We start from the raw sequence: 27599 nt of genomic DNA on the forward strand, positions 1-27599 counted from the left end.
AAAACTTGTTCAAGTAACATCGGTCAAATTTAGTCTTTGTATCATATCTAACAAGATGGCATGTATTTATGTGTCCTTTTGCAACAATAAAAGTATTTTTTTCATTCCTGGTTTACATCCAAGCTGGGTACTGAATGCAGGAGTAGTTACAGTACCTGGAAAAAATCCATAGTAACCATGTCAAGGTGAACTTAAAAACGAAAATAAAAGCATGAAATGAAGAGGACAACTTTAAGGGAAATCACTTTCTAAAGAGAAGAACAGAATTTTTTGTAATGAAAACACTTTAGAAGAACTGATATAACTGAAAAAATCCAGTAAAAACAATGCTTAAGTCACATTTTATCAAGAATTATTACCTAGAATTTTTAACTGTCCCAAATTAATGGGACTATTAATGACTACGTCTTTATGTAAAAAGATCTAAACAACTTACATGGAAACATGTTCACTCTCCTTGTCCTTTTCTTTATTCCTCTTTGTCTTTTCCTCTCTTTATCTCTTCCTCACTGTTTCTCTCCTTCTCCATCTCTTTCTCTTTTTCTCCCTCACCTTCTCCTTCTTTCTCTTCCTTTTTCTTATTCTCTCTCTCCTTTTCTTTCTCTCCTCTCTTTCTGCTCTTCTCTATTTTTTTTTTTAATAAAATACATTACAAGGAACAAAACAACTATAGCAATCTCTGTTGCTGTACCATATAAAGCAGCTGCTCAGTCATTACATTATCATTGCCTTGATTTATAATATAGGCCAAGCATAAAAAAATTTGCAAAAAGTGATGTTCCAAGTGGTTTAGTAAAATTAAAATAGTCTATAAAAATGAAAGACTATGAAATAACAGCCTAATAAATATAGGGTGTCCAGAGCTGAACACAGGTATAAACCTAGATTAAATTTAGTTTCCAATAATATTGAGATTCACATATAAACAAAAACATGGCATATCTACTACATAAATTACATAATAGAGCAAAAAGGGGGACGTTACATGACACAGTGCACCTGGCAGATTTGTAGTAAGACCATGAAAATTAAGTTCTTTTCCATCTCCCCTCCAGACATACATTTCTTTGTTACCATAATTATATAGATTGTCAATACACAGAAATTTTTTCCAAATGTCATCTTTCCTCAACATAACTTGGTAGATACAAAGGAAATCTCTACAATTGCAATTAATATTTCAGAATAGGTTTGTAGCTTATAAAACTTACATTTATTTGCTCCAAAAGCAAGCAAATCATTCTTAAAATTTTCATAAATATATATATACATATATATACTTATATTTACATATATATGCGTCAATTCACAATTGGTAGATTGTAAAGGAGTTATTGCCTGAGCAAATATAATATTGACAGAAGTTTATTCTATAAATATACGTATATAGGTATATTAACTTTTTCAATTTGAATTAGGCCTGTATTTAAAAATTAATATTTAGGTCTGAACTTTTCTGAATGCAAGGTTATTTAAATTCAACCTAATTAAAACATAAAAATGACCATATCTCTATCAGTGCTTTTGGAGTTTTCTCAGTTCCTCAGAGAGGAACTTCTTTCCCTTCTGCTTACTGATCTTAATTCAGATACTGAAATCATCTCTGGCATGCCAGTGGAATTTGTAGTAGATGAACAACCTGTGACAGTTCCTTATGGAACAGCAGGAAATGCATAGCCTCACCTCAGCAGACAGAAAAAGCTACAGTGCAAAGTCATTTTTTCCTTTATTGTCCTTAAAATAGATTAAAGCTACATGTATGGCAAACAAATAACAAATACAGTAGTCTCTAACAGTAAGTTCTGGTCCAAGCAAATATGGCTGCAAAGTCAGATACTGAAGGGAAAAGCATTTTCTTTTTTTTATTGGCAAGGGGTAGACAATGACAACTTCACTTATTGAATACACTTCCAACCTGTGTTAAAACCATGTATTTCTTGGTTCCAAATGTGCAGAGTGATGCATTTAATATTTTGACTTGCCACCTATATTAGTAAATCTCATTTTTTGCTCCTTCGGGTATCCAAAACATTTTCAAATATATTTTAGTGCAACCTGACTCTCCTAAACCAGAAGCATGGCCTAAAGTACAACCAGAGACCCTTGAAAGTAGGACTTCTGCTTCCAATTACAAGTAATAGGAAGAAGGATTTTCCTGGAAAGTTGTGCAGAGGAAAAGGATCTGGGGGTGCTGGTCAATGTTCTCCTAAACATGAGCCCGCAGTGTGCCTAGGTGGCCAAGAAGGCCAACAGCATCCTGGCTTATATCAGAAACAGTGTAGCCAGCAGGGCCAGGGAGGTGATTGACCCCCTTTACTCAGCTCTGGTGAGGCTGCGCTTTGCGTACTGTGTTCAGCTTTGGGCCCCTTGCTACAAGAAGGACATCGAGGCCCTGGAGCATGTCCAGAGAAGGGCTATGAAGCTGGTAAAGGGCCTGTAACACAACTCCTGTGAGGAGTGGCTGAGGAAACTGGGGTTGTTTAGTCTGGAGAAGAGGAGGCTCAGGGGAGACTTTATTTGCTCTCTACAGCTAACTGAAAGGAAGTTGTACAGAGAAGGGGGTTGGCCTCTTCTTGCAGATAACTAGTGATAGGACTACTAGAGGGAATGGCCTGAAGTTGTGCCAGGCGAGGTTTAAGTTGGAAATTAGGAGACATTTCTTCTCAGAAAGGATAGTCAGGCATTGGAATGGGTTGCCCAGGGAAGTGATGGAGTCACCATTCCTGGGGGTGTTAAAGAAAGGTTGGACCTGGTGCTTAGGGACATGGTCTAGTGGATAACATTGGTGGTAGGTTGATGGTTGGACCAGATGATCTTGGAGGTCTTTTCCAACCTTAATGATTCTATGATTCTCTGACTCTTTCTTTCCTCTCCTCATGAAACTCTCTGACATGGTAGTGCAAAAAGTTATGTGCAGTTTTGAGAACATGTTAGTTTAAGAACAATCTGATTGCAGACACTGCATATATGGTTTAGTTCAGATGAGATAGTTGAAATATGGAGCAGTTTTCCACTCCAAGATGTTTCTTAACTGAAAGCAGGCTTAAGCAGAAATGCAGCATTTTGACAACACTTTCAATTTAAATAATTAAGTGTCTCAAAAATAAAACACATTTTTATTTCAAATTAATTTTGTTACTTTTTTGTTATTTATATATAATTTTTCTTTGCAAATTTTATTTTCAAAACATAATATTTTCATATGGTTCTGACAATGAAAATAAGCTTTTATTTTCATTGTTTTGGAAAACTTTTTTTTCTGCTTAACCTAACATAAAATTAGGATAAAATGTAACAAAAGATTCTGAAGAAAAATGAAAGTGAGAGGCCTTCCCAAGGCCAAGATGCTGGGACAGTAATCTGTGGCCCAGCACCTCCCCTAAAAATCAGTGAACAGTACCATTTTCCCACTCAAGCCAAATTCTGCTCAAGAGAAATTAAAAGATGTTGAAAAATTACTATTTGCAGTATTTCAGTCATCAGATAATGATGTCTATGCAAATGAGAGCTTCACAGAGGTAACTCAGCTCAGCAGCCCGGATTGATTTAGCCAAAAATCAGGCAAAGCAATACTCTCCCCTTTCTCCCAGAAACACACAACACAGTCACAATTCCCAGCACATATCCTAAGCCCTGCCCATACCCATACAGCAGTATTGTGACGTTTCTTAAAGTTACTTGTGCAATGAGTCTTTAGCTGGTGAGAAAAAATTGAATCAATGCATTCATGAAGACCAGGACCTCTTCCTAAGTATGAATGGACCAAGTATGCAGTATAATCAGCCAAATGCTGATAGAGAGATAAGACTAGAGTGTTTATCTAAACCTTTGTTCTCTCTTGCCATTACATTATCTGAAAATAAGAATGAAGGAGGCATGAGGAATTGAGCACAAGCCCAAAGGACCACCACATTGTCTTTCCCTGTTTCAGGTTCTGAGATTTATGAAGTGTGCAAATGCATGGCTGGCGTGGCAGAGTGAAGGAAAACCCACTGGTCCAGAGTCCTACTGCTTTTGTGGGGTTTTGGGTGGGCAATAATTTGGCAGAGACATGGACATGTACCTTTCACAGACAGGACAGGGAAAGGCCTCCTTGGGCAATTCCAGTGCCTGCTGAAAATGGGAAGTTTCAAAACATACCGTAAAGAAGGGCTCAGCCAGCCTGCTTGAACCCCATGTCCTGGTGCTATAAAGGAGCCCTGGAGGACTGAAATAAAAATAATTAAAAAAAAAAAAAAAAAAAAAAGTTACTTGTTATGTAAACAGTTTTTCAATGCTTTTTTCCTGAACTATTTTCCAAATATTTTTTCATGATATTTGCCTTCACTGGGCTTGATTTTCATTCATGATTAGGTCACCCTTTACCCCATTTTTTATTACAGTAATGCCTAATTTAAGTCCTAATCCAATCTGTCCTAAACAATCTCATCTAAGTATACGAGCTTTCTATTTCTGATTATTTTTATATTTCTTCTATTCTTTGTTTTAAATATTAGGCTGCTTACTAATCAAAAGTAAATGAAGTTTTGTTCAAAATGACCTTTGAACAAAAATTTACCACAGACAATATGGAAGCTTTACAGTATATTAATAATAGAGGATTTATCTTGTCTCATTTATAGGTATTCTTGAAACAGATAGAGACACGGATAAAATAATGTATTTATTGTAGCCAGCCACCTCACTCTAAAGCGCTGTAAAAGTAAACTCTGACAATTGTAATTTGACTTCTTTGAGTTAGATCATTCTCAGGGCAATAGTAACCAACAAGCAACACATTAAAATTGAGAAAAAGTACTAAAGCTGAAGACAAGGATTAAGGACACTGCATTGTTAAAATTAAGTATTAAAACCCTCACTGGACTATTTGCTAAAGATAAGAAATACCATACCTTGTATAAAATATAAACTAAAAAGGTAAGCAAACCTTAGCTTCAGCTACATGTATGTAACATGTACATGTACATGTATATATGTAAGATGATGCAATGCTGGACTTTTCCTACTGCCTCCCTGAACCATTACTTTTGTTCTAATCATTTCTGTTCTGAGGAGATTTTTGTCTAAAAATATGTGACAACAAGGTGAGGCTGTACCAGTGCAAATGAGAGCAGGCTTATTCGTTCCCTCAGCTAGCAAGCAGGGTATGGCTGGCCCTTTTGGCTGCCAGGGCACATTGTTGACACATTTATCTTGCCATTGACCAGAACCCCAGATCCCTTTCTACCAGATTGCTCTCCAGCGTCTCATCCCTGAATCTGTACATTCAGTATGGCCCTCCCAGGTGCAGAATCTGGCACTTGCTTTTGTTAGATTTCATGTGGTTGGTGGTTGTCCATACCTCTAGCTTATCAAGATCTCTCAGCAAGGCCTCTCTGCCCTTGAGGGAGTCAACAGCTCCTCTTAATTTAGTACCACCTGCAGCCTTCCTTAGTATGCATTTAAGTCCTAAATCCAGATGATTTATAAAAAATATTGAAGAGAACTGGCCCTAAAATGGAGCCCTGGGGAATCGCACTAGTGACTGGTCCTCCAGCTTGAAGTAACCTATTTACTATAAACATTTGAGCCCAACTTGCTAGCCAATTAGCCTGACCTGGCAGCCATTTTCCTTCCCATTTATCCAAAATCACTCTTTTATTGATTAGTATTAGGCTGATTCTTGCAGACACATTTGCTTTGAGAAGATAAGGAATTCTCTTTTAAGAGTGAATTCTTCTGAACACTCCATAATATTGATGAAATAGTAAAAAGTCTACAGCCCTTGAATGCATCAACAGATAAACTGAGGATGTCTGCCCACACAGAACAAAATCTGACTGAATTTTTAGTTTTCTCCATCTTGCTAAATGGTGCTTTCTCACTTTTATTGCCTTGAAAAAAAAAAAAAAAAAAAAGATATGTGCCTGGAACAGCTATGAATTTCTTTATAGATGATTCTCTTTGTGAGTTTTACTAGGATTCTGTCCTACATATTTTCTAGACACTTCTGAGAGTACAACTTATTTCTTTTTTTTTTTTCCAGAATTGATATTTCATGTGGTCTTTCCATTAGCAATATCCTGGCAGTCACTGTCTCATAGGATGTCTGAGTGCTGTTTGACACATAAGACTGATTTCTGTCTTCTTCTGTCATCATTATGGAATATGAAATTGTTTCCTCTAATACTGCTTTCTCATCAGTCTTATGATGGGTTCCTTTTATCACTGTAAGCTAAGCACGTGGCCTGTATGAACTTGAGATCTCATATGTGGGGTGTCTTTGTTTCATTAGGAATTTTGGCATACAGCTGTTCAGTTGCTTTATGGAAGTGTTCCGTCTGAAAGGGGAAAAAAATATGCACACCAAAATAAACTAAAATATTCCTTTAATATATTCAAAGCTGCATTGTTTTATTGGGAAAAAAAAAAAAAAAAAAAAAGGCAGTTAGTGGGGAAAAAATACCCAAACACAGAAATCCATTTGAAATTATTTACCCTTCAGTGAAGATATTGTTGTATTTTACTATCTAGTAATAATTGTGACTATAGACTTTATGCTGCCCCCAGTAAAAGAAATGTCAGAAGAAGGTTGCAGCAAGAAGGATGTCAGTCTCTTTTCTCAAGTAGCAAGAGATAGGACATGAGCAAATGGCATCAAGTTGCATGAGAGGACGTCTAGGAATACTAGGAAGATTTTCTTCACAGATCAAGCATTGGAATAGACTACCCAGGGAAATGATTGCCATCATTTCAATGAATTGCCATCCCTGGAGATATTTAAGAGATGTGTGGACATGGCACTATATGTCATGGTTTAGTGATTTGACTCAGTAGGTCAGGTTGGTGGTTGGTCTTGATGATCTTGAAGATCTTTTCCAACATAAATGTTTCTATGATTCTATAATTTCATGTTGTTATTTTTTTTTGGGGGGGAAGCATGGCAATAAATTACACTAAAAGGTCACAGTCACAATTTAAATGCTAAGTGAAAATGGAGCAGTGAAGCAATCAAATTGAGAGCACAGCTAAGACTGGCCTGGTGTTTCGAAAGATCTATTCTGCATGTTAATATAACTAATATAGTAAGTTAATTCAGAGGCTGCTCTTAGAAAAAAATTGCCTGAAGAAAATTAATAGCAGACACTTTAAAGACAAGCCAGATTCTTTAAAATCTGAAGCTTCCATTAGGCTTAAAGTCACTACTGTGAACTGAAATAGATGCATAGATGTTCAAGAATTTAGGTGAAAACATTGTATATTCTTGGACTTCTGTGCCCATGTTGATCTGAGTCCCCAGCCCAAGTAACTCAGCTAGCCAGACTGATTCATATTAAGCAGATAACAAATGAGTCTAGTCAGAACCTACAAGCAATGTGATATCATCCTTAGGTTAAGGATAATGTTAGGCTGACCTCATTACTGACCCAGATCTTCCAACTCCTTCCATTTGGATACTTTGCTCATGGAGAAAGGGTTTAGATATCAAAACAATCGGGAAAAAAATATATTCTTCCATCTAGTGTCAACTTTAACAGAGTTCTCACATACTTGTTGGCCTCAGGAATGACTTCCACAACAGCAAAACCAGTGGAGTGAACACAAACTGTGTGCCAGCCCACATGAGTCCAGCAGAGCAGGCAGCAGGAAGACTGTCAGGACAGTAAAACCAAAGTGGCAACCGTCAGTCCAACACGGAAAAGAATCTATAATATTTACAGAGTGAATCACGTCTATAACAAAATAGGCTGCAAATGATATGCTTAATAAATTAAATATCATCAAATGATTTTGTAAAATACAGCAGAGCTGGTCACTGGTATCTATAGCCATGCAAGCCATAAGTAAGACATGCAAGACCCAGCAGCAAATAAGAGATGGACGACAGGGGAGGCAGGTCTTTTGGTTCTAAAACTTACTTGAAGTTCCTTTCAGGAAAATATTTTTTTTTACTTCACAGACAAGCTTTCTTTCCCACAGAACTCTCTTAAGACCCAATGACTTGACATTCCCAATACATACCAAAGGCTTTTTTCTGTTTTTTCTTTCTAAATTCTTTGGCTGCTGTCTGTTTTTCACTTGTAAATGGGAAGTAATAATTAGCACATTTCTACCTTTCAGACATCACCTTTGGGTCTGATGGACATTGACTCAGTTGCTAAAGGCAAGAAAAGAAAAGAAAAAAAAAAAAAAAAAAAGCAACATCAATCAAATAATTAGCATTTGCAAATATTTCCAAATAATGTGGACACAAAAACAATATCCAAGAACACAGAAGCTAACTTCAGCTTGTAAAAACTGTCTAAACTGGTAAGAAATTTATATTATGCATTTTTATAATAACTTTTCTGAGAAACCTGTTTTTCAGGTAATTTTCAAAGCAAGCCTCTCCTACATTTTTTTCCTTGCCTGACTTCTCCAGGGATAATTGTTCTTTAACAGTAAGAGAAAAAGATAAAAAATCTGATCTATATAGGTGATGAGTAAAAAGAAGATATCAAACAATACCAAGTTTTCAGACATGGAGACTATATGGAGATCAGAATTGTGGTGGTATGCATGTATAGGTTTTGTGGACCACTAACCTTGACTGATCCCAGGAAAGGTTTCCATGATTTTTTGCTGTTACCTGTGATTTGAGCAACTTTCCTAGCAAAGCTTTTCTTTTCTATTAGTTACCTCAAGTTTTTTTCAGGGACTAACAAAATAGTGAGAAAAAATTGTCAATTAGAGTTTTCCCATAAAATTCAAGACAGTGGCCATATGAGTTGATGAAGGTGGTTACTTTAAATTTAAACCCCTTGGTGAAATGCAAGAGGTACTTCCACAACCCATGAGGTCACCAGAGCTGACAAGAACTTTTTGTTCCAAGCATGTCTGTGGAAAACACTGCTCCACCAGACCTTGCAGGGTACTGCAAGACCTGGTCCTCATTTCAGTAATTGTTGAGAAAAAAAAAAAAAAAAAAAGAAAGAAAGAAAAAAAAAAACACCCTTATAACACTCACCAGCAACTACATAACTGTATTGTCCTCATTACTCTTACTTCTTTTTCCATTTAATCTCTCAGGCACCAACATACAGCCAAATTTTGCAACTTGGTATCAAACTCTTGAAGCCTCCCTTCCTACTACGTGCTGCTGAAGAGCAGCTACTTACACAGAAATGCAGCACTATGTTATTATTAAGACTTTCTGGAGTAACCTAGAAGGCAAATAAATGCATAGCAGAGGCCATCAGTCCTGGGTGAACTGACTTAGCTTCTGTGATGTGTTGCATCATCACTAAGGTCTCCGCTAATTTCTGGGATACCTAGGCTACAGGATGGGTAGGGGAGAAAGTGACTAAAGGTTTTTGGACAAAAATAGATCTTTGTAAGCTCTGTTTAGCTTAATTTACTCATAATGACACCATGAGCCGGACACAACTGTGTAACAAGTATTTTTTATTTCCAAGCAGGGTTGTGGTAAGGCCAAAGCAGAGCTTGGTGTGTGAATAGGGTGCACAATGTGGGTTCTAACAACCACAGGAGGCCAGAACAGGACTTAAAGAGAACTCGCTTTCTCGCTTTTACCACATATTATGGAAAAGGCTCTATGGGTATACCGGGGGAAATTTAATGTATACATAGGGAGATATATACATACAGAAACAGCTGCAGCCAAGCGCAAAACCTGTTAAAGATTTGTGCCTAAAATTATAAACTGGTCATTCAAAACTATCTGCAAATATTTCTTTAGTATTATTTTTAAAGTAACAATGAAAAACACCGAATAGCACAAAAAAAAAAAAAAAAAAGCTCTGATGGATTTTTCTGTAGTGCCACAAGAGGACGCTCTTAAACCTCTTTTTTCTTTCTTTTTTTTTTTTTTTTAAAAAATAAAATAAAATAACTACTTTCCGTAAATGAGGCCCATTGGTCTACAAATCTTTTGTATTCAGTGATAAATACATATTTCTGTGCCAAAAATGTGTCTGAGGCAAAGGCTGTTAAGACAGTTATTCAAGGAATCTTGCTTAAGTTCAAAATCCCTATAATAAACAACAAAATTTTTTAGTATATTTTCTTTAAAAATTGTAGCTCAACTGACAGATGTTACAGCTTTTTACAAATTTCTTTCTACGAATTGCACATACTTTAATTCTTAAAGCTTTTTCCATTTCTGCACTCATACCTTTTCTCTGAAATCCTGAAATATTTTACACGTTAATTACAAGACTTTTGGAAACTTTTTTTCATTCATTTGGATACAAGCTTTTTAGGTAGGAGGGGCTGGGCAGACAGGAAGGGTATGCTGCTGTCTATGAGAGAGCAGCTGGTGTCCCTGTAGCTCTGACAGAGAGTAGATAAGGATCTAGCTGAGCGCTTATGGATTTGGGTTAAAGGGTGACATTACAGTGGCTGTCTGCTACAGGACACCTGACTGGGTAGAACAAGCAGACGAGACACTCTACAGACAGATAGGAGCAGCCTCACATTTGCAGGCCCTGATCCTCATGGGGAATTTCAACTGCTCTAGTGTCTGCTGGAGGGACAGCACTGAAGAACATAAGCAATACAGGAGTTTCCTGCAATGTTTTCATGATTGCCTTGGGTTTATGTGGCAAGGGCTTGGTGGCAGGGGGGCTGCAGGGTTGGCCTGTGTGAGCAGAGCCCAGCAGCTGCCCCATGTCAGCGAGTGACCACAGCCCTCATTTACCATTCCCCTGAACCACTCAGGGGGAGAAGGTAGGAGAGGGTGGATGGGAGGAAGGTATTTTTAGTTTTAGTTTCTCACTGCTATCATCTCTCAGTGATCAGCAATAAATTTTATTACTCTTCCTACATTGAGTCTGTTTTGCCCATAACAATAATTGGTGATATATTTCCCTGTCCTTATCTCAGCCATTGAGTCCCTTCCATTGTATTTTCTCCCCCTTTTCCTTTGAGGAGGAGGAGGAAAGTGGCTGTGGTGGATTTCAGCTGCCCAGAATGGTAAAACCAGCACAATGACAACTTTCTCCAAGTGACAGAGGAATCAATGAGGTGCTAGGCTGGACCTCATTCTCACTAACAGAGGGTCTTGTGGCAAATGTGAAAGTCAAAAGCAGACTTGGCTGCAGTAACCATGAGATTGTGGAGTTCAAGCTTCTAAGGGCAGAGAGAAGGTCAAAAACCAAGCTCACATGGACATGAGAAGAGTAGACATTGGCCTCTACAAGGATCTGCTTGGAAGAATCCTATGATAAAAAGCCCTGGAGGGAAGAGAGGCCCAACTAAGCTGGTTAATATTCAATGATCACCTCCCCCAGGCTGAAGATTTGTCCAACCAAACAATGACAGAGTCAGGTAAAAATGCCCAGGAGCCTCTGTGGATGAACAAGGAGATCCTGGCCAAACCTGAACAGAAAATGAAGGCCTACAGAGGGAGAAGCAAGGACAGGTAACCTGGAAGGAATGCAGTTACTGTCTGAGCATCCAGGGATGATGTTAGGAAAGCTAAAGCCCATGTGTAATTGAATCTGACCATGGACACCAAGGGCAACAAGAAAGACATATGTAAATACAATAATGACAAAAGGAAGACTAAGCAAAATGTGGGACCACTGCTGAATGAAATGGGAGACCTTGTTACACAGGACAGGAAAAGGGTCGACATACTAAATACCTTCTTTGAATCCATCCTCACCAGTAAGATCAGCCTCCAGGAATCCTAAATTCCAGAGACAAGGGAGAAAAGCTGTAACAAGGAAGATGCAACCTTGGTGGAAGACGATTAGGTCAGGGAATACTTAAGCAAACTGGACATGCACAAGTCCATGATCCCCAGTGGGATGTACACACATGTGCTGAGGGCGGTGGCAGATATTGTGAGGCTACTCTCCATAATCTTTGATTGATCAGAGCAACTGGAAGAGTACCCAAAGACGGGAAGAAAGTAAATATCATGCCTATCTCCAAGAAGGTCAAGAAGGAGGACCCTGCAGGCTGGTCAGCCTCACCTCAATCCCTGGAATCATGAGAAACAAGCTAACAACAATGGCAACAAAATGGAAACAAATAATCGTGGAATCTATTTCCAGGCACATGAAGGAGAAGAAAATCATCAGGACTAGTCAGCATGGATTCATCAAGGGGAAGCCATTGCTTGACCAACCTGATAACCTTCTACAATGAACTGACCAGTCTGATGGATGAGGGAAGAGCAGTGGGCATAATCATCCTAGACTTCAGTAATGCCTTTGACATTGTCACTAATAAGATCCTCATAAAAAGGCTCTTGATGTCTGCTGGATAGGCAGACAGTGACATGGATTGAAAACTGGCTGAACAACCAGGTATAGAGTGTGGTGATCAGTAGCTCAAAGTTTAGTTGGAGATCAGTAACTAGCGGTGTACCCCAGAGGTCAGTCCTAGGCCCAGTCCTGTTTAACATCTTCATTAATGATCTGAATGGTGAGACTGAATGCACCCTCAGCAAGACTTCAGTTGACACAAAACTGGGTTGAGTGGCTGACACACCAGAGAGTCACACTGCCATCCAGGGGGAACTGGACAGGCTAGAGAAGTGGGCTGACAGGAACCTCATGCAGTTCAATAAGAAATGCAAAGTCCTGCCCATTGGGAGGAACAACCCCAGGCAAAAATACATGCTGGGGGACACCCAGACAGAAAGCAGCCTGGCAGGTAAGACCCTGGGGGTCCTGGTGGACAGCAAGCTGAACACAAGTCAACAGTGTGTCCCTACTGAAAAAAAAAAAAAAAAAAAAAAAAAAAAGGAAAGGAAAGGAAAGGAAAGGAAAGGAAAGGAAAGGAAAGGAAAGGAAAGGAAAGGAAAGGAAAGGAAAGGAAAGGAAAGGAAAGGAAAGGAAAGGAAAGGAAAGGAAAGGAAAGGAAAGGAAAGGAAAGGAAAGGAAAGGAAAGGAAAGGAAAGGAAAGGAAAGGAAAGGAAAGGAAAGGAAAAAAGGCTAATTGCATCCTGAGCTACATCAGGTAAAGTATTGTCAGTACATTGAGGGAGAGTTGAGCCTTCCCCTCTACTGAGCACTGGTGCTGTCACCACTGGAGCACTGTGTCCAGTTCTGGGCTCCCCAGTGTAGCAGAGAAATGGTCATACTCACAGAGTCCAACAAAGCATCTGGAGTATCTCCTATAGGAGGAAAGACTGAGCAAGCTTGACTGTTCAACCTGGAAAAGAGCAGGACGAGGGTGTTCTCATCAATGTCTACAGGTATCTGAAAAGACAATACACAAAAGACAGAGTCAGGCTCTTTCCAATGACGTCCAGTGACAGAACAAGAGACAGTGGACAAAAAATGAAATGCAGGAAGATCCTTCTGAACATTAAGAAGCACTTCTTTACTGTGAGGATGACTGGCACAGCTTGCCCAGAGAGGTTGTGGACTCTCCCTCCCTGGAGTTATTCAAAAGACATCTGGGCATGGTTCTGGGCAACCTGTCCTAGGAGTCCCAGCTTGAGCAGGGTTCATGAACCAGATATCTCCAGAGGTCCCTTCCAACCTCAGCCATTCTCTGATCTGTGATGTCTGTAAAGATTTGTTGCCAGTAGTTATGTGTTTGACTTCATTTGTTCAAAGCAACTGGGCCTTTAGGATTTTTCTTAATTACTTAAGATTTCAGTTTCTAGAAACATAAAATTATGTTCACAAAAATAGGATTAGTATAAAATATGTTGAAATAATACATTGTCATTGCTTTATCATTATTTCAGAGAAATTGGATGCGAGGTTTTTGTTGAGAACCAAGCAAGTAATTGCAATATGTGAATTAGATATTTAAAACACCTGCATTTTTGTAACTCAATCGTCAGTTTGGAACAGGAAGGACACAAAAGCATAAAATATATTGCGTCCTTACAGTAATTTCTGGTGGAGCAAGTGTTTACAGCAGAGGTAGAATCTTCCTCCATTTAGTTTATTAATTAAATCATTATTTTTTTCTTTGTACGTACAGCTTAGCAATAAATCAATTAATTAGGATCAATACAGTTGAAGATAGCTGGAGATACTGGATGTATTTGAGTCAAATATTTTTCATATATAGCTTAATCTTAAAGATGTCACAGACTTGTATGACATTGTTACTAAGTTGAGTAGGACCTTCATGCTTTTGTTATAAAAAAAAAAAAAAAAAAAAACATTAGGTTGTTTTTGGAGAGAGAAGGAAAGGAACCTCAAATTGTTATTGAAAGCCTCAAAACTGCACTTCTAACTTAGGAGTATTTTGTCATTCTGTCTGAATGCAGGAGACTATGATTACCTTTGTTTTGACCAATATCAGAATGTCTTGTGGCATTTTGCTCTTTCTTACACCATTCACGTTTGCTGATTTTTTTTTCCATCTGATGTAGTAATAGCAAAACAGCTTTTTCTACATCACCAGCTCCTGTCTGATGCACTACAGCATTTCCAGCAGGCTAAATTTACCATCCTGTAACCATTCTGTTGATTTAACATGTCAAGAATATCCAGCAAGGGCTGGATAAGAAGAAAGCAAAGAAATTTGTATCAAACAACGAGAAGAGCATTTCTGAAGCATACGCAGCTTATAGCTGATAGTAATATGAACAACATTTGTTTGTTTTTCTCTTTCTTTTTTATTGTCTTGTAACATGCATGTGAGATGAACACTTAGACAAACATAGCTGTGAGTAGGATTACACTCCTCATTTTGTATATCTTTTGAGAAAGTCAAGAGCTCATAATTAGCAAGGCTCCCTGAAGTTCAGTCACAGTTGTAGAAAGGTTTTGCTAGATGTGAGGCTGACTTTGTTTACGATTACATAATTTCAAATTTGCTGTATTTCTTTTTCAAAGTTTTTACTTTGCGATTTATAGCTACAGACTTTGTGGGAGGTTACTTTGCAATTCCAGAGTTATGTTGATTGCTTTCTGCTAAATGCTCTACTCAGCGTTCTGCTAGGGGACCCCTGATCACTCCAGAAGTCAATATGCAAAGTACAACCATAAATTCAGCGGTGTTATTCACAGGCAAGAGAGCAGAGATAACAGCAGAGGCAAAATCTTTGAAACAGATGCTATCATACTTCATAAGGGTCCCAAGAGTGCCTGATCATAGTATCATCTGCTATAGTTGTGGATTTTTAGAAAATATGTAAGGACAGTGAGTGCTGTAATGTCTCAGAAAATAGCTGTTCAGCATACAATATGCAGGAATCACTTGTCCATATTTCACAGCTCAGTATAATTATAAGCCAAAGTAGCTCACACTTAAAAAGAATGGGAAAGGAAATGAGAACTGCCTCTCACTTTAATGTTGTCAAATTGCTTTTGGAGCCAGCTATTTCTGTGTAAAAGCTATTGTTTATAAATAACCAGAAGAATGAGAGGGAAATTAGCCTCTTGAGAGCGTTGCCAAAGATTTAGCCTTCCCTGTTACTGGCAAACCCTACCACAGCAGCACTTTCCTGTAGGCCAGGATGGCCTCACCACAGCTCCCAGGCAACTGCAAGATGGGGATTTCAGTCTCTGGTGCACGTATCTGATACTCAAGGGGCAGTGGCACGAGGCCACCATCAAGCTCCAGCATTCAGCCTAGCCCAGCACTGATGTGCACCAGTGGGAAGGGTCTGGCTGGACCCAAGAGTGCCACTTACAAAGTACAGCCTTCCCTGTGGAGGCAGGCCAGGCCTCACCCAAGCGCAGAGCTTTTTGGTGCTGGTGTGCTGGGGGCTGCATGGTTAATACACTGAGGCACAGCAGGAGCTGGAGGTGAGGAGGGTAGGTAGAGCTGTGGGCTATGATGAAGCTCACTGAATTGGTTTGGAGGTCCAGGATATGGATTAAATTTGCAGATGAGGTGGAAAATGAGAGGCTGAGAAAATGAGGATGATTATGATGGGCGATCACCAACCGCATGAAGTTCAATAAGAGCAAGTGCCGGGTCCTGCACCTGGGATGGGGAAACCCTGGCTGCACGTACAGACTGGGCGATGAGACACTGGAGAGCAGCCCCACAGAGAGGGATCTGGGGGTTGTGGCTGACAGCAAGTTGAATATGAGCCAGCAGTGTGCCCTGGCAGCCAGGAGGGCCAACCGTGTCCTGGGGTGCATCAAGCACGGCATCGCTAGTAGGTCAAGGGAGGTGATTGTCCCGCTCTACTCTGCACTGGTGTGGCCTCACCTCGAGTACTGTGTGCAGTTCTGGGCACCACAGTATAAAAAGGACATGAAACTGTTGGAGAGTGTCCAGAGGAGGGCTACGAAGATGGTGAAAGGCCTGGAGGGGAAGACGTACAAAGAACGGCTGAGGTCACTGGGCCTGTTCAGCCTGGAGAAGAGGAGGCTGAGGGGAGACCTCATCACAGTCTACAACTTCCTCGTAAGGGGGTGTCGAGAGGCAGGAGACCTTTTCTCCATTAACACCAGTGACAGGACCCGCGGGAACGGGGTTAAGCTGAGGCAGGGGAAATTTAGGCTGGACGTCAGGAGGGGGTTCTTCACAGAGAGGGTGGTTGCACACTGGAACAGGCTCCCCAGGGAAGTGGTCACTGCACCGAGCCTGTCTGAATTTAAGAAGAGATTGGACTGTGCACTTAGTCACATGGTCTGAACTTTTGGGTAGACCTGTGCGGTGTCAAGAGTTGGACTTGACGATCCTTAAGGGTCCCTTCCAACTCAGGATATTCTATGATTCTATGATTCTATGATGACCAGAGCAACTTTGTGGAGTGTAGTTGCACAAATCAGAACAGCAAATAAGACTCTTTTCACAAGGAGATTATACACAAAGGAGGGAGTTGTAGCAGCACATGGCTGACAACACACTTGTGGTCTAGTACAGGCCACCTGACCAAGGGGAGCCTGCTGCCAAGTCCTTCCTGCATCAGCTACAAGAAGCATCATGTTCACAGGCCCCCATCCTGATGGGGAGAATTCAACCGCCTGGACGTCTGCTGGAAAATGTACACAGCAGGCTGTGTGCAATCCCAGTGTGAAACTCCTGGAGTGCATTGAGGATAACTTCCCGGTTAACTTTCCTAGAGCACGTCTCCATGAAGAAAGCCTGTGAGCTGAGGTTGTTCAGCCTGGCTCTGGGGACACCCTTCAGTATTTATAGGGGGCCTTTAAAAAAGATGGAGAGCGACTTCTTACTCAAGCAGATAATGATGGGACAAGGGGAATGGTTTAAACTAAGGTGAGATTTAGATTAGAAGTTAGGAGGAAATTCTTCACTCAGAGATGGGTGTGGCACTGGCACAGGTTGCCCAGAGAAGATATGGATGCCCCATCCTTAGAAGTGTTCAAGGCCAAGTTGGATGGGGCATTAAGCAAACTGGTCTGATGGGAGCTGTCCCTGTCTATGGTAGGGGTGTTATTCACACAGAGATATTATATTGCTGCCACTCTTATTGGGCTACAATTTGGAGATGGATTTTGAAAAGTTTACTGTTTTTTAATAATAGTTAATATTTATATTATATTCAGATTTCAAGGAATCTGACTCAAGTATTAAATTATATTTAAAATCACTTCTTTCCTTTCTTCAGTTTTTAATTTTAACTGAAATTTACAGTCCATAGCTCAAAGATTTAATACCTATTACTGGTATTACTGGTATATCAGGTAAATCATCAAAAGAAGCACAGCCAGCAGGTCAAGGGAAGTAATTCTCTCCCACCTGCTCTGCTCTCATGAGACCCCACCTGGAGCACTGCATTCAGCTCTGGGGCCCCCAACATAAGAAGGACATGGATGTATTAGAATGAGTCCAAAGGATGATCCGAAGGCTGGAGCACCTCTCCTACAAAGACAGGCTGATAGGGCTGGGGTTGTTCAGCCTGGAGAAAGCTCCAGGGAGACATATTAAAGGTGTTCCAGTACTTAAAGAAGGCCAGCAGAAAATCTGGGGAGGGACTCTTGTCAGGAAGTGGAGTGATAGGCCTAGGGGGAATGGCTTTAAAGTAAAAGAGGACAGGTGTAGGTCAGGTATGAGGAGGAAATTCTTTACTCAGAGGGTGGTGAGGCACTGGCACAGGTTGCCCAGAGAAGCTGTGGATGCCCCATCCCTGGAGGTGTTCAAGGCCAGGTTGGATGGTGCTTTGGGCAACCTGGTCTGGTGGGAGGTGCCCCTGCCCATGGCAGGAGGTTTGGAACTGCATGGTCATTAAGATATCTTAGAACCCGAAATACTCTATCATTGTACGATGATTCTATGATTCTATTGCTGTCCTTAATACTGAAAATCAAAAACACAATTTAGAGCATTATTTTTAAAGGCTTTCCAATCAATATGACATGTAATATATTTTATCATTATAGATTCTATATAGGACATGCAGCACTGTAATTGAGAGGCTTTCCATATTCTTCTGTCTATGGCTCTTTCTAGTATTACATGTCCTATTCAATCTATATAGGTAAGTATCCTACAATCAAAGAAATATAACCCATTTCACCTCAATTTCTAGCCCATTTACATCAATTATGTTCTCTCCTTCTTGTGCAACTGAGCAGTAACAATTTGATATTTCTTTCTCGGGACACAGCTGAAGATTCTAGGGGCTGCTTCACTTCTCTGAGTCATGGTATCTGCCACTTCAGGAGCTCAGCAAACACATCTGCATTAAAATTAAAAGCAAAGCAAATGCTAACATGAGAGATCAGGAAAAAAAAAAAAAAAAAAAAAAAAAAAAAAAAGAGAGAGAGAGAGAGAGAGAGAGAGAGGGAGAAAGAGAGAGAGAGATCAGGTCATGTTTCACGTTCATGTTTCACTTCTATTTTTAAAACTATCTTTTTCAATCTTCCACTGCTTGATTATGAAGTAGAAATGAACACCTTTTTCTTCTACATTGTAATGCAGAAGCACTGAACAGTGGTTGGCTATAAGAGAAAAACTTTCATGATAAAATTACACCACAGTTTTTAATTCTCATTACATCACTAAGCACCACTTAATTGGAATAGAATGTGCCCATCCTTTCCAGGAGGGAGTTACAAGACACACAGAAAACTGTGCTGGGCTTATGTGGCAAGGTTTTACTGGGAAGCAAGCAGCAGGGGTGGCTTCTGTGAGCAGAGCCCAGCAGCTGCCCCATATCTGGTCAGAGCCAGCTCCAGCTGGCTCCTAAACAGACCAGCCACTGGCCAGAGCCGAGCCAGTGAGAGACACTGGTTGGGCCTCTGGGACAGCCGACTGAAGAAAGGGGAAAAAGAAATGCTGTGCAATAGCTACTGGGAGAGAGGGGTGAGAACCATCCCTGCAGCCCCCAGGTGAGTGCAGCAGGAGAGCAGGAGGTGCTCCAGGCAGGCAGCATCAGTTCCCCTGCGGGCTGTGCAGGGAGAGACCCCCGGTGGAGCAGGCTGTCCCCCTGCAGACCATGGGTCCCACATGGAGCAGATCTCCACGCTGCAGCCCCCCTATGGGTGGAGGAGCCCCCAGTGGAGCAGGTGGATGTGGCCTGGAGGAGGCTGCAGCCCATGGAGAGCCCCCGCAGGAGCAGGCCCCGGGCCAGAGCTGCAGCCCGTGGAGAGGAGCCCACGCAGGAGCAGGGGGTCTGGGGGGAGCTGCTGCCCACCCATGGGGGACCCGTGCTGGAGCAGTTTGCTCCTGGGGGATGGATGGACCCCGTGGTATGGAGCCATGTAGGAGTAGTGCTTGGAGAGCTGCTGCCTGTGGGCAGCCCCCACAGGCTCAGTTGGGGAAGAACGGCATCCCATGGGAGGAACCCCATGGTGAGCAGGGGCAGAGAGGACCTGTGAAGGAGCAGTGGACACAAAGCATCAGGGACTGACCGCAGCCCCCATTCCCCTGCCTCACTCAGGAGGGGAGAATGAAAAGAAAGTGGATGGGGGGAAGGTGCTTTTACTTTCTCACTGTTCCAGTCTGCTAGCAATAGGCAATAAATTACCTTAATCTCCCTATTCACACATGTGATCCTTTTCCCCACAGTGATCCTTTGTAATAGTGTAAAGTGGAGCTATTGCAGTGGGTTCATCTGGCTGAGATGAACAGCAATAATCTGCCTTATAAGAAAGCAACTAAAAGCAAATCAGCTTCAAAATGAGCAGCTCCTACAAATTTCTGATGATGAGGCTGATGAAGGACTCACCTTCGTAGAGGGGCATAATTAAAGACATAAGATCAGACAATCACAGCATTTAATTACTATCATGGTAGAGATGTTCATGAGGTTTCTCAGAGACCCTTTATAACATGAAACAGCTGTAAGAAAACATACAGCAAAACAACATATAACATATATATTATCAAATGCTAAGGATTATCTATAGTAACCATTAACCCCAATAAATGTAGCTAGATTTCTACCAACATATATTTGGCATAACATTTCAGTGGCTTGTAATATTTAATGGAGTCTAAAATTGTTTCTCATCATTTGGAAAGAATTTATGACAACTTCTGAATTTCCACCCAAACTACACATACTATTTTCATAAATTATGCTGAGTACTTAGAATTCAAATAAAGTTGAAGCAGATATGCTGTATATTTAATATGTTAAAACAAGAAAGCAACCTCTCTTGAAGGTAGATTTATAGCATATATCTTTCTAACTGAATAAATGGATCTGTCTGTATTCCTTGAAAATTACATTTCAGATTGCCTGAGATTCCACTTAAATTTTTGTCTTTTAGATAGAGCACAGACATGCCTGCATCTAAACGTTTTATGTGCTCAAGTTGCTTCAGGTTCTGATTTAGCTCCTCCAAATACTCTTTGTGTTACTGGAGTCTCTTAGGAATTGCCTGTTTGCAGACCATATGTTTTGTTTTTTTTTACCAGATGCTTTTGCACTGTCTGAGTTCCAAACCATCTTAATGTAAGCATGCTCCATCCAAAAGCTGCACAGCTTTGTTTGCTTGACACTCTAGTTAGATCTGCCCACCAAAAAGTTTCAGCCATATGTCTATAGCCAGGGCCTGTCTTTAAAACAAGACTGCTCAATTTGTACTCTGAGCACAGCAATTTTATTTAGGGGCAAACTCAAAATAGCAACTACTTACATGGTAACTGGGCAAACCATTAGGCCCTTGGCATTAAACATCTGAAGCCATGTTATTAACATCTTTAAGGCCACTGCTTTTTTAGTGTCTCTCTAGCTAGTAAATGGGAAAAAAACAAACAAACAAAGAAAACATCTTTCATCATAAGAACTGTCATAACTGCAGAAAGCTTTTCTCCAGTGTATTTTTATTAGGGATTCCTGCCATCATATTAACATACAAAACAATCAGGATGTTGACATAGAAATGTGAAATTCACTGTACAAAGATAAGGCTCGAGTTACAGATATATTATCCCCCCAGTCTCCATTGAAATAAAACCATATTTAATTCTTCCCAGAGTTGTGTTTATAAATGTTAGACAAACCACAAAATAGATTTCAAGTACATAACATTTTACAATATAATCCAAGCACAGACAGAAATACACAATACTGTACCTATAGATGCTCCATAATCCAACTCTGTAATTCTTACCAACAAGATGCTGTACTGTTACTCTGTTGAATACGCCCAACCATATGCTTCTGTGTGCATTAGGTGGTCCTGGCCTTTGTTAGAGGACTATCATGAATTTCAGTTAAATTACTTTGATAGGCAAGAGAATACTAGGAAGATTAAGAAGAAAGGGAAGAATTTTAGAAGGCCAGGCCTGAGTGTATGCATATAGGTAGTAAAGGCAAGCACATGTGCACACATACTCTTGCATTTAACCCTACATAAGACCTCACTACACCGCACATTCTCTGAGATTATTTTTTCATGCAACTCAATCATTTTCCAATAGAGTTAAATCAAGCAAAACAGTATTCCTACTTCTGGTGTGCTATAATTTACAGGGACGAGATTATATTTTAGAGCACAGGATCTAACTTTCTTTTTTAAACATAATTGCCAGACTTAATAGGAGCTTGCATGGAATCTTGTCTCTGTAGTCCAGCAGGACACCAGTTCTCACAGCCTTCACCACTCACAACTTTTCTGACACCCCTGCTTAAAAACAGTATCAGTGAATAATTTCCTGTTAAGGCCCGATGTCTACTTCAGTTAACTCTCCATTTCTATTAAGCTGAATGATATTTGGAAAGAATCATTTAACGACAAGTAGCACAGGATAAAATCCTCATCAAGTATCTAATCAATAACTATTCTTATGTGGAACAGAATGTCAAGAAAAAAAAAAAGTGAATAGAAAAAGGCAATTGTTCAATTTAGCCTTTGTTGCTTGTGAAATGAATAGCAATTGAAGAGTTTTCAGCTGAGAAAAGGAACTTTTAAGCCCTGTAACTGTTTCATTCTTTAAAAACTGGAGAAGATCGGAAAGGGAAGGAGAAATCATGTAAGGAAATCATCAAACTAGATATTTGCAAAGGCTTACATGAGAAAAACAAGCAAAACCAATTCTCTGATATCAGAAGTAAAGGAGTTTACTCAGTAGGAATTAAGAGATGTGGTTACAATACGTTAAATGTACTTCTAATATAACAGCCTCATATATGCCTCCAGTTCATAATTCTCTAAGCAGGAGAACAACTCTGAGGCTGAAATCAGAGTTCCCTAGTTTAAATATGAGATACGTCTGCACTAAGATCGGGGGACCAAAAAAATAAAATAAAATAAAATCTCTCTCTTTTTAGATAGAAGCTCTGTGGTGCATGAGGGCCTTCTAATGCTCTCAGCTATTGACAAGTCTTTTTTTTTTTTTTTTTTTTTTTTTTTTTAAGTATATTCTCTATGCAGTACTGGAATAACTAGATACAAAACCATGTTACATGAAACAGCATTAGGTCCTGTAACTGGGCTCATACTAATAGGGCAAGAGGGTAAGTATGCTGCTATATGTAAAAGGAAGCATATCAACACACACAGAAAGTATGTTGTCTTGGAGGTTAGTAATATAGGGCATCAAGGATGAAGATGCATCTGCTAAAGTGTTTAATCCTTTAACTGTGAGTCAGAAAGTTTTCATGTCAACTGTACAGTCTAAAGTCTTGCTTTAAAAAGGAATACATGTTTCTTCTCTAACATTTTTAAAAGTAGGTCACTCACTCACCTACTGATTTAGGTAGAGTTTTAGCTTTTTTTTTTTTTTAATTTTTATTTTTCCCCTACTTACTATTATCTTCTTCCATGTTATGTACAATAATCTACATTTAGACTGAAGACTCACTCTCTTCCAAAACATACTTGGACTATCTTATAAAGACTTTCTATAGCACTGATATAATGTAAGACAAACTAATGTAAGGGGAAGAAGGATCATTACTTTCAATTCTGCTCACTTCCCCAAGCTTTACAACTATGCCTTTCAGAAATTCTTCTGAGTACTCGGTGTCATTTCACCTCCCCCAGGTAGACCCTACTGAACTTGAGTGAACTTTCTATGTACTTCCCAAACCACTGTCTCTCTTATAGAGTTACATATATATTGAATTCATTCATTCTCCAGCCAGTAGGTTAAAAACAAATAATTGCTAAAACACTAAAAATATCCTATGTGCCCTTCTGCACTATTCTTACCAATCTGTACAATTAAATAACATCAGAAGTTATCTTTTGCTAAAAATTTACCAAAATATTTTAAACACATAAAAATGTAAAAAACAAACAAACAGAAGAACAAACCAAAAACAAAAACCCAGCATAAACATTGCTTGTATAGGCATTGGTTAGAAGAGATTGCTGCACTAAGGAGTATATTCAAAAAATGTTTTCTTTCAGTTTCATTAGATTTAGCATCATGTATTCTAAGGTTAAAGACAATGAACCTTATTGTTACGCCCATCTTGTATGATGTAACAGATGAGCAGAAAATCTGAAATGCAGTTAAAATAAAGCTTATTTTTGGTTACTGAAAGGTGACAGTATAAGCCTGAAACTAAAGGAGTACTTTAAGTGTGTAAAGGAAACATAAAAGCCTGAGGAGTCTGAAATGAACTGAATATGAAGAGAGCTACCTACTGATGGCCTCAGGGGCATAATGAAAAGCTGCACTAACTGAAATTTTGAATATAGCCCTTAGTTGTGTCATATTTCTTTAAAATTTAAAAGCTTCCCAGCATGTCACGAATGAAGTTTATTTTGCAAGCTACCCACTGCCTAAGCGGGCAGTAATACTCAATATGAAACTGCTGAAACTCTGGCGTCTCACGGATTTCGTGGAGAAAAGAGATCTGAAGGTCTGACTCCAGGAGAACAAGAAGAAGAGGGAACACAAACAGTAACAGTCCAAGGCCTACAAGCAGAAGTCTGGAGAAACTCTTCACAAAGGCATTCACCTCTATGTTGCCCATTAGAAAATCATAGCTCCACCTAAGTGCTCTTCGAGCTTCTTTCAGTTCTTCTTCTTCTGCGATCATAAAGGCATTTTCATCTGCATCCAGTTCCTCAAATGAATCTGTATCATCTTTCTCATTCTCTGCTCTTGGACAGCTATCAAAAAGCATATCGATCTCATCATCAACCGGTGTGGGCAGCAAGCTGGCACTGGGATTGTATACCAGTTCTGAGATGGTTAAGGGTTCCTCTTTCATTTTCTCTTCCTGATTATTAGCAAGATCAACATTCTCCCCAGTGTCTTTAACAGGGGAGCTGGAAATCACAGGGACCGAAACATCATCTTCCTTTGGCAGTTGGATACCTGAAAGAGAGATTAAAACAGTGATCCTAAATTTCTGTTTCCCTGGTGGCAAAACTCAGCCTTCCAATCGCATTTAATGTAGATTGGAAAGAAGATTCTATGATCATTTTTCATATTAAAATCTGACCACACACAATTAGCAAACACTGGAAACACCTTTTCAAAACTGCATCTGTGCCAGAGGAGGACATCTTTTACAACACTGCCATATACCAGACCTGACTAAAGTCATCTGATGCAGCTACCACTAATAACAGTGTAACGCAAACAGAAAATACAACAGTTCATCTTCCATGGACAATCAGGTTTCTGATATAAACGAATACCTACTGCAGATGTGCATTGCTGCTATTTGCTTTCACAATATTAATAAATCACAACTTTCTCTTCGCTCATCTGAAAGAAATAAAGTGATAGCATAATGGCTGAGGTTGGGACTTTTCAACAGAGAATGACATTAAAAAGAGACAATAGGTTGTCATGATAAATTAATATTAAAAGTAGATAAAAGGAGAGGGGTCTGGAACACCATATGGGGATTTGATATTATTGAAACAGATTGAAAATGCCTCACCTCTTTAATGAGCTACCCCTCATATCTCATTTTTCTTCCAGTAATCTTTCCAGTCCTCATACTCAGTCCCTTTCCTCTCTCTCCTTCAAATTTCTCTCCCCCTCACAAAGAAATCTTTCTTAGCCCTACTTGTATGATTATTTCTTATGAGTCAACTATCTGCCCAAACTCTGTCCTCTCAGGACTTAATACCCTTTTTCCAGAGTAACACTAGCAGCAGTAAGTCTTGGTGTCTGGCTGTTCTGCAGCTACATGAACACTGCAGTGATTCTTCTTAGTTGTCAGCTGGAGAGGAGTCAGCTGGAGGGGCAGAAAACTAGGCCCAGGGATGGGACAAAGTGATGGGAGAACAGTTTAAAATTTATACCATGTCTGACACTCATTAATATCATCAGATGCCATCTATGAGCAGAAGGAACAGACCATTCACAGTGCTATGTGCACCAGCAGTATATAATATCACTTAGTACATGTCATTTTGTGATCTCCATCTCTCCATTCTTTATAAATGACTAATCCAGATGCAACATGGAGATAAGGATATATCAGGTAAAACCAACACAACAAGATTATATGACTTATCCAACAAGTAACCCAGGAAAATCACAGCAACTTAGTATTTATAATTCAAATTAGCCCAGTTCTTTGATTTTAGCAACAGAGGTCTGCAGAAGATGGAGTACTGACATCACTAAGGATTAACTGCAGTTTTAATGCAGTAAAAAATAATGTTCTTAGGCTTTAAAATAATGTGGTATAAAATAATATGTATTACTACCGAAAAACAAGTACTAAGAAAAGTAATACATCTCCACTGTTAATTACAATAGATGCATCATGGTTTTCAGTGTGAAGTAAAAAAGTCTCTGCAAACTCTATTACAGCTTTCTATTTAAGAGCAACAAACATTGGAAAAAAGTATAACAATAATTTAAAAAAAAAAAAAAACAACCATGATGATAACTTTGAGATGAAGGAAAAGAAGCATGACCTGAACCATGTTATAATAAAGGAATGCAGCACTACTCTGTAAAAACAACACAGAACAAAAACCAAAGCAAAAATCCTGGTCATAAACACATCTACAGTATAAGAAGATATACAGCTTACATGCATTTTGGATTACATTTCTAAGCTAAAATTTTACATAGTAACTCAACTATAATTAACTAAAATGCTGCCGAGAATGCCACTTTGAAAGTAGAAGCCTCTTCAGATTTTTCTTGAAAATGTCAGAGATTTTTTTTTAATTATTAGACTAAGAATTTTAGATGCACTGTATTGAAATGATGAACTTTATTCCTGAAACCTACTTGCCCTCTATTGACTAGATAGCACAAGAATATTCATATGTCACTGGTTTCTTGATCATTAAACTGAAAGCAAGCCATAACTGTATTTCAGTAGAGTAGGTGATACTCAGTACAGCCTAGACTTTCTTACTGTTAACACATTTTGCATTTTTTGAATGACAAGGTCTTAAATTTATTTATTTTTAACAGCTACCATACTCTCGACAGGACATATCCATGATAATCTCAGTTTTATAACAACTGATGCTAGAAATGTGCACTAACAGGTCACCCAAACACAGACCTATTCTGGGCCAGACATAGGAACATGATCACACTTCCACTAGAGCCCTAAATACTGAGGGTTTTCAGCTATAGGTTTTTATTCATGCTGCATCCCCCTCATTGGAAAAAATAACTGCAGAAAACCTGTCAATACACAGCTAACACATCAAACTTTGTAGAATAAACTAAATAAACAGATCAATACTTTGCAAGATGGAGTTGCAGCACTGGGAATTTTAAACCTAGTTAAAATATATCCTCATGAAAACATCTGCCATAGTATGATGTGCCTGAGAGTTTTCACACACACACAAAAAAAAAAATAAAAAAAAAATAAGTAAGCTCTACAGCTCCATTAACATGTTTTCCAGCCTATCAAATAGATAAGTAAGGTGTGTAGTTACCCCAGCTTATAGACTTGCCAAAAACTGGGTGAGTGATGTCACGTAAATATCTTTTAACTTTAAAATTATACTGAAGTTGATATTAGCTGGGGGCTGGGGTGAAGTGCCAATAAATGCAACATATAAAATATATAACATATTACAAATATGTTGAAAAAGACACAAGCATTAACAGTAAAACTACAATTGAAACCTACTTACATTAAAGCACTCCTTAAACAAGCCAGCTTGCTCCTAACCTGAAAGGACAGCTTTCTGGATCCCCCTCCTAACTCAATGCTTTGTGCCCCATGTTATATTCATCAGAGAAAACCTCTTCATTATACAGCACAATTGTTGGGAAGCAACACCCCTTCAGCAGAGCATGATAGATGTTACATTCATTTTCCCTATTAACTCTTCAAAATGGCCCAGGCAGTTCTCTGCCCCCATAATTTA

The 27599-nt window shown here is 39.4% G+C and overlaps 1 protein-coding gene across 1 annotated transcript in view; it reads right to left on the minus strand.

Moving 5' to 3' along the window:
- Positions 1 to 21151: 21151 nt before the first annotated feature.
- FRMD3 (FERM domain containing 3) overlaps positions 21152 to 27599 on the minus strand; it is a 154614-nt gene continuing 148166 nt past the window's right edge. Inside the window, exon 14 of the mRNA XM_082782496.1 lies at positions 21152 to 24606. Coding sequence (XP_082638622.1) covers positions 24011 to 24606 — 596 coding nt within the window. The 3' untranslated portion in view covers positions 21152 to 24010. The remainder of the gene's footprint in view (positions 24607 to 27599) is intronic.

This window comes from Aythya marila, assembly GCF_965140915.1.
Source record: "Aythya marila genome assembly, chromosome: Z".
Lineage (NCBI taxonomy): Eukaryota > Metazoa > Chordata > Aves > Anseriformes > Anatidae > Aythya > Aythya marila.